Source organism: Argiope bruennichi, chromosome 9, assembly GCF_947563725.1.
Source record: "Argiope bruennichi chromosome 9, qqArgBrue1.1, whole genome shotgun sequence".
NCBI lineage: Eukaryota > Metazoa > Arthropoda > Arachnida > Araneae > Araneidae > Argiope > Argiope bruennichi.
This window is the reverse complement of record NC_079159.1, coordinates 112,012,349-112,025,548: the sequence shown is the minus strand read 5'-3', so window position 1 is coordinate 112,025,548 and position 13,200 is coordinate 112,012,349. Positions and strand designations below refer to the sequence as shown.

General features: G+C 29.0%; 1 protein-coding gene across 7 annotated transcripts in view; it reads left to right on the top strand.

The window, feature by feature from the left end:
* LOC129983793 (TGF-beta receptor type-1-like) overlaps positions 1–13,200 on the top strand; it is an 804,684-nt gene that overhangs the window by 592,222 nt on the left and 199,262 nt on the right. Inside the window, exon 1 of one of the 7 annotated variants that reach the window (XM_056093430.1) lies at positions 1,615–1,679. The exons of 3 other annotated variants lie outside the window; for them this stretch is intronic. Coding sequence is in view for 1 of the 4 variants with exons in the window: in XM_056093429.1 (XP_055949404.1) it covers positions 1,984–1,987 (4 nt within the window). In the remaining 3 variants the exon portion in view is untranslated. Of the gene's footprint in view, positions 1–1,614; positions 1,680–1,797; positions 1,988–10,118; positions 10,206–13,200 lie in introns of those variants that run through there. 3 more of the 7 variants (XM_056093427.1, XM_056093429.1, XM_056093425.1) reach the window with 3 other exon arrangements.

Below are 13,200 nucleotides of genomic sequence, written 5' to 3'. Positions count from 1 at the left end.
TAAACTTCAGTTGTCTGACACCTGTTAGCAACGCACCGTTTTCTTGAATAGAAGGGGAGGAGTGTTGTCCTTTGTTTAATTTACTCGTGTCGTGCTAATCTCTTTTCTTGCCCACTGTGCTTTCTGTTAGCTGAATTTTTTTGCCGGGTTTAATAAATCATTCTTAACCAGACTCTGAAAAATGAGTTATGTATTACCTCCCTAATTAATCTTTGTGTCATTCAGAATTTGAACTCCTCCATCCGCTAGAATATGTGATCTTGTACTTGATTTCACTTCATCGTGTACTTGATACTTGTACTTGATTAATACTTGATCTTGTACTTGATTTTCATTTGTTCCGATATTCGAGTGTAAGTTTCAAGAAATTATAACAAAAACGCTTGACGATTTAGAAGAGAAAATTAAATGCATGCCAACTAACTCGCGCATCAAATTACTGAATATTTAATCTGAAATCAATGGAAAATATTAGATAATTTAAAATCAAAAATCATATAAAATTTTTCCATTGGTTCATTATTAGTGTAACATAATAAAGGCTTATTATTAATATAAGAATTAAAATATCAGTAAATGTCCCAAATAGCATCTATTTAGGAAGTTGAGTTAATTCATAGATGAGAGGCTTAAATGTTCCAATTTTTATTAAATTTTGAATGAAATCTGATAGCAGGATGTCTCTTTATCTACATGAATGTGATTACGGCAGATTAAAATGGTTTGATGGATGAAATTCAGATTATAGATTTATCATTAAAATCGTCGATATAAATGTAATATTTGACTAACTCCGTCATAAGAATAACTGTCGGCCTCTCTATATATGAAAGCGATAACTGAAAAACGCTAAAGATGGATTCATGATTGATCAATCGCACCTAAAAAGTAGGTTCACAATTTCATATTTGGGACACTGTGGAAGAGATAAAGTTTTAAAGTTGCTTGTTTGCTAGTTAGATAGAGACATTTTATAACGCTCTCATTCGAACATCTGAGAGTTTAATTTTGACATATTGTTACATTTGTATCAAAATACATTATACTGAATTTGCCAAAATATTTTACTGTGGCAAAACATTAGTGCAGATAAACCACATCGTGATTCAATTTTTTTTGTGGTGTAGATTTGTGATAATTGTATGTTGTCACACAATACTTGATGTCGTTAATAGCTCAAACTGTTACATCAATTTCATATGTTTTGCTGCGAGTGGTTTTTAACATACGACGATATGAAGATCTACTCAAAATTATTAGTATAAAAAATACCATACCATACCAGTTTTTTATACCATGTCTGTCTAAAAATGGTGGCTAAACCATTTTTTAAAGATTCTTGTCATTGTTGTGCACTGTTAAATATTCAAGTTATTTTGTCACCCATTGGATGATTTGAAGCTACACCGTGAAGATTTTAAAATCTTTTCTGCGTCTTGAATTTAGAATAAAATAAAAGAGAGTATTTTGATGCGATGCATTCGCTTCATCCAATTGATGAAGTGTTTGCTGAGTGGTCATGACAGTAATGAGGTCACATGGCTGCTTCACCAATCAAGATAGAAAATGTTGGGTATTGTGAATCTCCACATATCTTTATTGTACCGAGCGAGAGTTAAGGGGAAATTGTTTAACAGATCTTAGTTTAAAGATTGGAAGTAAATGTCATGAGTTCTTCGGTAAGCAATTCATTATTTTTGCCTACATTATATGCTAATTACCATCGGCTCCGAATGATTATTAAAAGATTACATACTTTGAAAGTTAAATTACCGGAAGGAGAATAGAAGTATTCTAATTTTTCATGAAGCGTTTTGTTTGAACCATAGTTTGTAGTGCTTTAAGGTCAAAGGAAACACAAGCAAGTTTATTGTTTCGCTATCAAAAGTGTTGTGGACAACATACGACTAGTGTTAATTCTATCGATGACTTTGAAGACCACTTCACTGATGATTGATTGAATAAAAGTAAGGAGTTACGAGAATGGGTAAGTAAATTAAAAGGTTTAATTCGCGACATAATCACTTGCTTGTCTATCAGCCCTCTTTTAGATAAGCCTATACTAGTTTAAAGAACCAAATTTATGCCAGAATAAGATTTTTTTTCAAAGAAATTCTCCACCTTTGTAGAAACACAATTCAAATTTACACCCAATAGGATGCTAAATAAGTGACAAGTGCACCTATAAGTTAGAACTAAATAATTCTTAAAGTTCATTATCTTAATTTTTATTAGAGAGATATTTATAATCATTGGAGAAAATAAAATGAAACTGAATTTTATCGTTACAAAAATCAGTTCTAAATAGAATACGCAATCATTTTTATCGCACTTTTGTATTTTGTGAGTTTATTGATTTTAGTGAAAATAAGGTGGAAACATATTATCATTTTGAATAAAAATTGTATTTATTAATTTTTTGTCGGTATTTTATACACGATCTATTGGTATAAAGTAACATTTCACTTCATAATTTTTGCGAATAACCTAATGAATATTATTTGTCATTGAAATCGAAGCCATGGATTTCTTTAGATAAATTCTGTTACTTCTTCTTAATTTTTTTTTATGTAAAAGTAAACGTTTTGGTAAGAGTTCTTTGGTTTTTGAATTTTGCTATCCATTTTGTTATATATTTTAGCAGAAGCAATTTGTATAACTTAACAAAAATTATGGTTTTATTTAGTTAAAAAAAACAGCATAAAAATCTGCATGCAACTGGCAAATTATTAAAAAAATTACACATCTAAGATGGATTTTGAACCTGTAGTATTCTAATTTTTTTATCTATTATTTTATTAAATCAATATCAATTATTTTATTAAAAATTCGGTCTAATCTCTAATCATGCATTGTAAAAATCTTCGTCTTGGTGTTAACAAGATCAAAAACGAGAGAGTAAGACTGATGCTTGTAGTTCTATAGAAGATTTTGGTGAAATATATTATTACATCGATTTTTTTAAATCTATAAATGCTAGGAAAAAACACGCAAAAAGATTTTTTTGATTTAGTTCTCAGAAAACTAAAACCCATTTTTAGAAAAATCTAATTTAAATATTGAATTGTGCTCTACCAGCCAATTTCATTGAACGCATGTATTTATATTAAAAACTTCTATTTAAATTTTTGTCCCATATTTGTCAAAATTGAATTTTCTATCCATTTTTTTTATATAATTCTTGCTGAGTTATAGCAATGGTTCCCTGCTTGTTGCAAGTATGTCCTTTGGGTACAGTGTAAACCAGTTAATGTTAATAAAAGCGAAATTAATTTTATTGAATTTTAATGTAATGAAAATTCAAGCATAAAGAATTAAAATGTAAAAAAGTTGTAAAATTTAGTTTCTCCATGTGTTCCTGTGTCAAGGGAATATATGCAAATCCAAAGCCTACTGTGGGAAGAACATACATGTTTTGACGGAACTCCAGACACGGAATTATATTTATTAGCATACGAACTTGCTTCATGAGGTGAATTTTATGAAAGTAAATTCAAATTTTACACTGGAATCGTCTTCCATTTCAGTAATTGATTACCTCTGCTTTCATCACAAGTGAATGCGAAATCACTTCGGTGTCATTTTCATTTGTTCGGATGTACAAAAAGTGGAATAAAAAGTTAACTTTCGAATAAACTAAATGATTGCAGTAATTCGTCTCTTAAGTTAATTTGAGATTTTAATGATATTAAAAAAAAAACTATTTTCCGCTGAGAGATAATTGGCAAGAAGAATATGAAAATAAAAGTAAATAAAAATCGGAAGTAAATTGAAGTAATGAAAGTATATGATAGGAAAAAAGGTTTGAGAATCGTTGAGGATTAAAATTATGTCCGCTTATGCATTCTTGATGACAATACAATTAATCATTAATAAAATTAAACAACTCTCTTAGCAGTCTATTAGCTTCAACAACATATCTCAAGATTAAGGAATTAAAAATATGAATAAAACTTCTGCTATTCCATACATATGTTTATTTAATAATAATAAATTTTAAAAATATTGTTGCATTTCATTAAGTTCGATGCATTTCATTAACTTTGTTTCATTTACAGCGCTGATAATAAATAAGAGTAGAATTGCGTAAGATGTTTCGTTTTTATTGATGAGAAATTCTCAGTATGAATGCTTTGAATCTACTGAACGCTATTTTCCTTCTTTTGAAAGTTTGCATCGATTGTGGAAACTTTCAAAAGAAACCTAACTCTTGGCGAAGAGTTTCTGCTGCCATCTACCGTCGAATATGCCAATATCGAATCGCACTTTCAGGTAAAAAATATACCACAAAATGATTTTTTTAACAAAAATTTTACATTTAATTGATTTGGAAATTAATTTTCGTTTTAAAGCATATCTGAGCAACATGATGAAAGCTCTCATTCCTAAAATTGGAATAACTGGAAAGCGAATAAGATTATTGGGCTGTGAACTGCAGAATATTTTCAATGCCTATAAAACTCGTTTTTTTAAATTTTGGATCCGAGGTAGTTTGTACTAACTATTAGTTAATTATTCATTGCTATTAGGATTGACCTCAAGTTGTTTTAAATTTGTAGTCTGATATTAAACTTTCTTTATATGTAAATCTATTTAAATAATTAGGCAGTCAACCAACAAAAGAGGATCCATTGTTAGCTAACTTTCTATATTATAGTATGAGGTGAATAAAAGTAGATAATTAACCTTTCTTTAACTTTATTAGATGAATTTACATTTAATATGTTAGTTCATCTCCTCCTAAGTGAAATTTCATTTCACTGCTTAGTTTCTAATTATAATTAATCTATATATTTTTATACATTCTTGTTCAAAAAAGAATTTGAAGTGTCAACATTTGTGTGTCATCATGTTTATATTTCTTTCTTAATTATGCAGATGTTTATCGCTTTCCCTCTGAAATGCGGGGTCATTCACCATTTTGCTATACCCAGAGCCATAAACGTAGCATCAGATAACCCACTATCCTTTCTACGTATGGCTTAAGGACATGCTTGTCGATCAGTGTTACAAGGATGACGACACATTTAGAAAATTAATGAAAGTTAGCGTGGGCTTGGTGATAGATCTCCCTGCAAATATCCACTTATCGCTTCGGGTTACTTTTGTGGTTACACATGCCATGTGACAAAAATGATTAATGCATATTTAATCTGAAAAATGTTGGATTTGTGTTTAAAAAAAATGAATTAAGCGGGCCGTTTTATTGTAATTATTTGTTTTAATGTGCAGCAAAATCTCTAAGAATGCGAGATAAAATTACCTGATAATTTGTTTTTGTTAAATCGGGCAACTGACTTGAACGCAACATCAAATTTGTCAAAAAGAAAAATGCTAACATTTTTTTTTTCAATCGAAGAGAAACAAAGAATTTCTCGAGGATGGACATTGTAAACATGATTTTTACTTAGATTAAGAACAATATTACTACTGAACTATAAAGTCATTCGACATTCAGTGTTATTCTACTGTCGTAAATGATCCAAGCTCCTAACCTCAGTTTAGAAAATTGGAGATATTTTATTGTAGTATCTTTCCATTTGCTGTCGCTTCATCGTACCACATTTTTATTCAGTTCTAAAGTGAAATGGCGACAGTTATTCGAAAAATTGACTTTTTGGTAAAAAAAAATCTTTTTAAAAGATCGTATATGAACTACATATAAAAACAGAGCAGGTTTCTCTGTTAGAAAAACCCAAAATATCCCATTTGCTTTTGTCATTTCTAAATTTTCGAAGAAAGATTGTTAGCTCGTTAGATTTGTTTTAATCTGTTATTTTGCATAATTTTTAATTTTATTCGACATTATAATTCCAAAAATTGATATATAATAATTAATAACTCCATTTTTTTCTTCGTCTTCAGATTGTGAGTTGGCATATTGTTACTAAATACTTGTTGGCATATTGTTACTGTTGGCATATTGTTACTAAATACTTGTTGGCATATTGTTACTGTTGGCACATTGTTACTAAATACTTGTTGGCATATTGTTACTGTTGGCACATTGTTACTAAAGTATATGTCGAAAGCAAAAGCTCTTATTGATCTTTCATTTCACAAATTAGGAAAAGCATTTGCCCTCTTCCATTATTTGTTGTTGTTGCTTTTGTACACTTAAATATATATGTGAAAATTGTTTTTTTTATCATTATTGTGTTTGAAGTTTTCAAGTAATGGAAGAAATGAAATTTCAGCATTAATCAGCTATAATTATCGGCAAGTGAGGCTGATATACCATAGAATCTGAAAGACAATATATTTTTTGCGCTTCTTAGGACTGCTAAGTTTGTGAAAATAATTTATTAACATATTCCGTATGACGTTTGTTATGTTACTCAAAATGTCAATTTTTGGTAATTTAACCTAATTTGTTGAAATATTTCAAATAGTTTTTAATACAATAGAAAAATATATTAAGAACCATTTAAAAAGACAGTAAAATACACTACAGGACTTCCCCAGTATTCTTGAGTTTTCATTGATTATAAATTTCCGTATCGTACGCAGTTCCCGTGGTCGTTTCTGCTCGAAACTCAAAACATTGACTACCTTGGATAATTCAAGTTTAAAAATAATTAAACTTTTGTGAGGTGTTGAATGCGGAAAGTTTAGAAAATTGCCAAAAAAAAAAAAAAATCTACTGTTCAAACTGCCGCAGGAAATCAGTGGCATATACATTTGCGCTTTTGAACTACTTAAGAGCGCAATCAGATTCTTTACACTTTTCTACGCAATAAAGCATCGATCATTTGATACTTTCAATTGTAAAATAGTGCTAGAATTTTTTTACTTGCATACTAACCCCTGTGAATCTCCAAGACTTTTGATAAGCCTTATTCATTGTATTCTGGAAAAAAATATATGTTGAGTTATAAAATTTTTCTTTAATATGCTTGATTTTATTTCTATAAAAAATATTTATTCTCCCATCGAGATTCTTATAACCGCACACAATACGACTCATTCTGTATACGATGAAGAGAATCAATTTTTGTTTGACCGATTAGATACAAAATTTAATATAATTTTGATGTCAAGGTGACAAATGATGTTTCATTTAGTCAATTGGTCGGATTTGATTCAAACTTCGATGTATACTAAATCACATCCCTTCAGTTCGATTCGTTTTCGAGGTATTTTAGCTTTGCATGGTAGAAAGTAAAAATTCATCGAAGGACGATGGCATTTGTCATAAAATTGTGTACCAAATTACGTCAATCTTACCCCTCCCCCCCATAATTGCGAGATAATTTGTTCAGGGGCAATCAGACATGATTCCTAAAGTGCTTTATTATTATTATTATTATTGGAATCTAAAAGATTGGAGATTTTACAAAAGCCTAAGAATGTTTTGTTTGAGGATTTCAGTACTTTTTTGCTTTCTGGTATACAATGAAAAAAAACATTTCAATTTGATTTAATTAAAGAAGAATGTCTTTGTTCAATCTGTGAATTAGGCTGCTTTCGTGACATCCGCTGTGACCACAGTTTCAAAAATGTTAACTAACTATATATATATATAATATAAAGAAAACTTTTCTCGGAAAATAAGTCACCTGCTTCTCCCTTTTGTTGGGCTCGCCTTTGAGGTCAGTAGCATCGTCTGAGGGATTACACATTCGAAGTTTGATGAGAGAGCGAGTTTTTAAAGGAAAAAGTGCTGAGGAGAATGAAAGAAACATATTTACGTATGCTCCACACGCACTTGTTCCTGCTCTCGGAAAGTGGTTGGTCAAGTTAGTTATATACGCTTCACATGCTGAATTGTTGTGGAATGCTTTGTGGGCGTTCTATTTATTATTAGCATCCCGCGTGCTCGTAAATCCTCTATTTGTGTCCTTTGCGTTTGATACAGTTTTTTTTTTTTTTTTTAACAAATTTCGAAAATGTTCACATTGGTTATGCAAAAATAATCGTTTCATTCTCTATGGGATTTTGAATGATTCTTGTATCCATATTTAACCTAATTTTTCAAAAAATATTAATATTCTTTAACCGTAAATGGTTTCTGATGTTTCTTTAATTGGGGAAAATATTAAAAACTTCTAATCTAAGGCTGAATCTAAGGAGTTTTCGTTACGTTTCGGAAATTTAAAAGTATTTTGAACTTTTATTCATTATCGTTTTTTAACCCTCAATATATCGTCCTTTCGTAGCACTTGTGAAAAATGCCAATAACGATATATCCTTACTTAGGCGCGGGCATTTTATTTTTCAAAAAATATTGAAATACATTTCATTCTTCCATTATTTCATAATATGTTTTCCTTCTGAATTTTGCAAACATTTTAATTTTTTTTTTTTATATAAGCTTCTTCCTCTAGACAATTTGTCAAGTTGGTCCAGCATTCAAAGGGTTAAATTGATTCTTCTGAATGGCCATAGTCGGAATACATTTTCCTTTTCTTTTGTGAATTATTTCGGCATTGTTATTTCTAACTGTGAATCCTGTTTCTTGCTGTTGAAGTTTGAGTCGTAAATTTAACGATTATGAACGCGATTTTTTAAAACATGTTTTATTCGAATACCAAAAATTAATTTTTAATTTTAAATATATTTTTGCATTTTAGTTATTATTTTATTTACAGAAAAATCTGTTATTATTTTTAACTGTGAATCGTCTTTCTTTGTTGAGTTCTTTGTTAAATTTCGAGTGAAATAAATTTTATAAAAACGATAGTTTAATAAATCATTTCTTTAGAAAAGAAAAAAAAGTAGATTTTTTTGTCTTAATGTTATACAGTGTTTTAAACGTTAATTATTTAATTTATTTAAAGCACAGAAATTTCCATTTACAGAACGCTATACACGTCAAATACATAACGAACAAAACGTACAGCAAAATAAGTGACTAAGAGAAAATGACAGGATCATAAGAAATAACGCAAACGAATTTGTAATAAAAAAATATTAAAACAATAAAATATTTAGAACACGCAATAATCATTATATAAAAAGACTATTTCTGAAGTTTAAAAAATCAATACTCGCCACCGAATCTCTTAGAAAATTCTAGAAGTTAATTCACAATTATCTCTAACAAATATTATGGGATTTGATGTCAATTTTTATACAAGTACATTTTTACACAATACATGAAGTCAATTTTTACACAAATACAATAGTCATATTTTATACAAATGTATATGGCCTAAAGACTTAATTCAATTAATAAATTAGCTGGTAATTTCTAAAAATATCAAAATATTGTATTGTCTCCCAGAATATACATGTGCATAGAATTTTTTAAATTCTAGCGCATGCAAAAGTGAGTGAAAATTTGGTTGCAAAACTTCATAATATAAAACAAATCGAGTTAAAATGGTGTATAAAAGTTATTTTGTGGGTGGTAGGGTATATAGATATGTGGGATTTTTAAAATCTGCGTTAAATGAATAACTATCTATTTTAAAATATGCTTTAAAGCTATTTTTTCCTGTTAAAAAATTCATTAAAAAATAACATGCAATGATATTGGCTATTTTAGTGCATAACTCCGCCGAAATTGAATGCAGTTAGGCAGAAATTATTTTATGGATTTCGCATTGAAAGTTGAAAATTATCAAAGTATGTAGTTTGATTTGTAAATTTATTATTTAATGAATTTACAAAACAATTATAAATTTCGGAAAAATTTTGGTTTAATTACGTGTTAATACAACGTGTCCCCCCCCCAAAAAAAGTGGTTCTATTTAAAATGCATATTTTGTAATTTAGTCCTCCATTATGTATATGAAACCTGCTATTTTTTTCTCTTGCCTCTTTTTTTACCACTTGTTTTGTTACATCTCGCATGACGATTCAGTTTCTTTTTCAAGTTTTAAGATTGAAAAGAAATTAACTTGTTTAAATACAATAATTTTAAAAGAATTATAATTCTTTTCCCCTTGGCATTGCACTGCATGCATCTGTTCGCCATACAGACTCATTTGAGTATTTTTATCGCTTATAACCTTGAAAATCTAGCGGAAGAAAAGTTTTGCAAATGTAAATGTAGTTGCAGACTTTATCTTCAGTTTCATTATCTATTATTTAGATTAGGCTCATCATTATTTTCCTCTCCTTTAGTTTCTCCTTGTGATACAAAATTTCGAACTTCAGTGGAGTGTTTGTTTGCCACGGTAGAGCGCGCATACTCAGGCAGATTGTTTTCCTTTACTTGTGTTTGCTTGTGATGAAATAAGGAATAGTTGGCAGTTGTAGTATGTAATTATTCCTTTATTTATCGTTTTTAAGCGATTTGTGAACTTACTTAGTCAGTTTTTGTTTCCGATTATCATTAGAGGCTTTTTATTAAATTATTCGACTATGATATCTATAACCATTTTGTATTTATTTTGTTATATATGTAGCTTCTCGAATCCGGATTTTTTTTCCTTATCAGCATAAAACACTCAAAGACACTACCGTGTAGGAGGATAAATTTTTACATTCACTCCAAAATTGTAAATTTGAATTAAAGTTTGGCCAAAATTTATCTGCGGGAACTCTGTGTTGATATATGATAATACAATAAATCAAAAACATTACAAAATAGAAGAATCCAATTTAAGAGGTTTTATTGCAGATGAGTGTTAAATTTTCTACCTTATCCGTTTATTTAAATATTAACCATCTGTCTATTTGAGTCCATGTGAATGCAGTAATTCCAAAATAAAATTATTTAAATAAATGGAATTTGTTTCGTAATCTTGACAACAAAATTGTGAAATTGTGTCAGATTTTAAACTCCCTATACTATCTAGGACAAAACGTGCCCTATTGTCTAAGTAGAGAAAAATGATTTTTTGGTACATTTCTCTTAATTATTGATATATTTTAATTGAACGGCATTAAATAGGTTTTATAAATTGCTCTTTAAGCACTTTTTAGCTATTTTTCCCCTATAGATTTTCTTATATGCATTATTAATTTAAAAGTAATTATTACTGCGTTTTATATAAACAAAATACTATAAACATAGAAAAATATTTTGTACGAAAGAGTATGCTGCTTTACTTCAAAATATTTTCCATTTTATAGAAGATACTTAGAAAAACTATTAATTTAAAGTTGATATTGAATGGCTCCATTTTTTTCGCGTTCAGACTTAACATTTTAAACCGTGCAGCTTCGAATTTTCAATTAATGTTTTAATGATGATGCATGTGAAAGTAGTAGAGAGGTTGGTTCGGACATTCCTTTCTTCTTTAAATTTAACTTTGGAAATTTTAATATTTCTGAATTTCTGCATTTGTTTGAAATAAGATGAAGTTATTATCTGTATAATTAAATCGGAATGCAATTTTCTCGTGTTCGAGCTCAAGCCACTTTTCAGATATAAATATCTAATTAGTTTCGACCTTATCTGGACTTTATATTTCTTTTTTAAGATATTTTACTTTTCATAAATTAGTTGTTCAATTTAATTGGTAATAGAATATGTAATCTTATCTATGCAGTTACAAAGTAACAAAAACAAAACATTAAACTATAAAATTGAACTCATGGAGCAGATTTTGAATGGTGAAACTATTCTAATTTTATGTTTTGGAAAATGTAATTTTTTTCTCTTTTATTGCAACATTTTTCTGCGCGATTATTCATTTTTAAAATGATGCTATGAAAACTGATTTAGTGTAGTTTTAAATAAAGTCTAAAGGAATAATGGGAATGGAGATTGAATTGTGGAAAGGTAATTGTTTAATGTTAAAATTCTTGAACTTTAATGTACGTCTTTTTAAAAAATAATATCATAAATGAGTAAGTTTTAAAATATTTTAAGATTTTAATTTTTTGTCATGAAATATTAAACAAAGAGTTTATTATTATGTTGTAAAATAAAGAGTTGTGGTCCCGAAATTTTGTTGTGATTAAATATGCAAATTGCACAAGATTTTTGGGAAATTACCAATAAACACATTAATTAGTTTCCTTAGTGAATCTTTTAATACATTAAGTTAATACTACTTATATGTATATTTTGTGTCTAAGTATTCATGCGGAACTTTCCGCACTCTTTTCGGCATCGGACCGCGAAGTTACGTACATAGTCATTTAGATGACACACTCTGCTAGCTAGAATGTTTAGGAAAAAAAAGAAGTTCCTTCCTAGAAGCAGGTGTTGGAGACTGTGATAGACGATGGGTTACATCATTTATTAAATTTCCGGTTTTTGAAAGTTCTAGAATTAAGATGTAAATTAAAACTAATGCGAAGCGCTGTCCTGGGTAGTTAGGCTGAACATTTCTCGAAAATTATATATCGCTTTATTATAATATGTTGTCATTGTGAATTCGTATTCTTACATTTAAAAAGCGCTTCTGATTATTAGTTTCCATTGAAATTTGAAACCCGTTTTTATCATTATCAGAAGGCTTTATAATTGGCAACAAATTGAAAATGTCACTGTTTGCATCATTACTTAAAATGAAATATTCTTGGATATCGCTGTAATTCAACGAAATTTCATATAATTCAAGCTTTAGTTTGAAGTTCCGAGAAATGAAATTGTATAAGCAAATTCTTTATTTAAAAGATCTTGCATTTTATCCCATGAAAGATAAATTCTGTTTTGTTTTTTTATATATGTAGAATATATTATACGCTTAATATTTTAGTATATCACTCAAAACTAACCTAAAATGCATTTTGTTAATGAAAACAGAAAAGTGCTTTGTACTTGCGAGAGGCGTCAAGGATACACAGAAAAATTAATACATATGTACTGTTTTAATACTGTAATGTATTATGTAATTACAAAAGCATAACTGTAAAACTACACCTGTTTGAAGAAATCCGTCATTTGTGTTTGCTTCTTGCTTTGGAAGCATTTTCTCTTTGCTTGGAAGCAAAAAAAAAAAAAAAAAAAAAAAAAAACTTAGTGCAGCAGGCGCGGATAACCCGCCCGCGGATAATCGGGAGTCTACTGTATATTGAATCTCCAGTTATTTCAATGAAACGAAGAGCAGTTGAATCAAATATGCGAAAGACGCCAGTCATCGAAAGAGACTTATTTTTTATTTCTGAATTAAGGTAACAAACATAAAGCAGTAAAAGTGTGTCAGTTCTGTAAGGAAAGGTACGATTTAAATTATATATTAGCGTTCGTTACACAAATACATATGATATAAAAATTATTACATTTGAAAATATAGCATCCTATTTTAATTGCTAAAAATAATCTTCTTTGATGAGACTAAATATCAAAATTCCTCT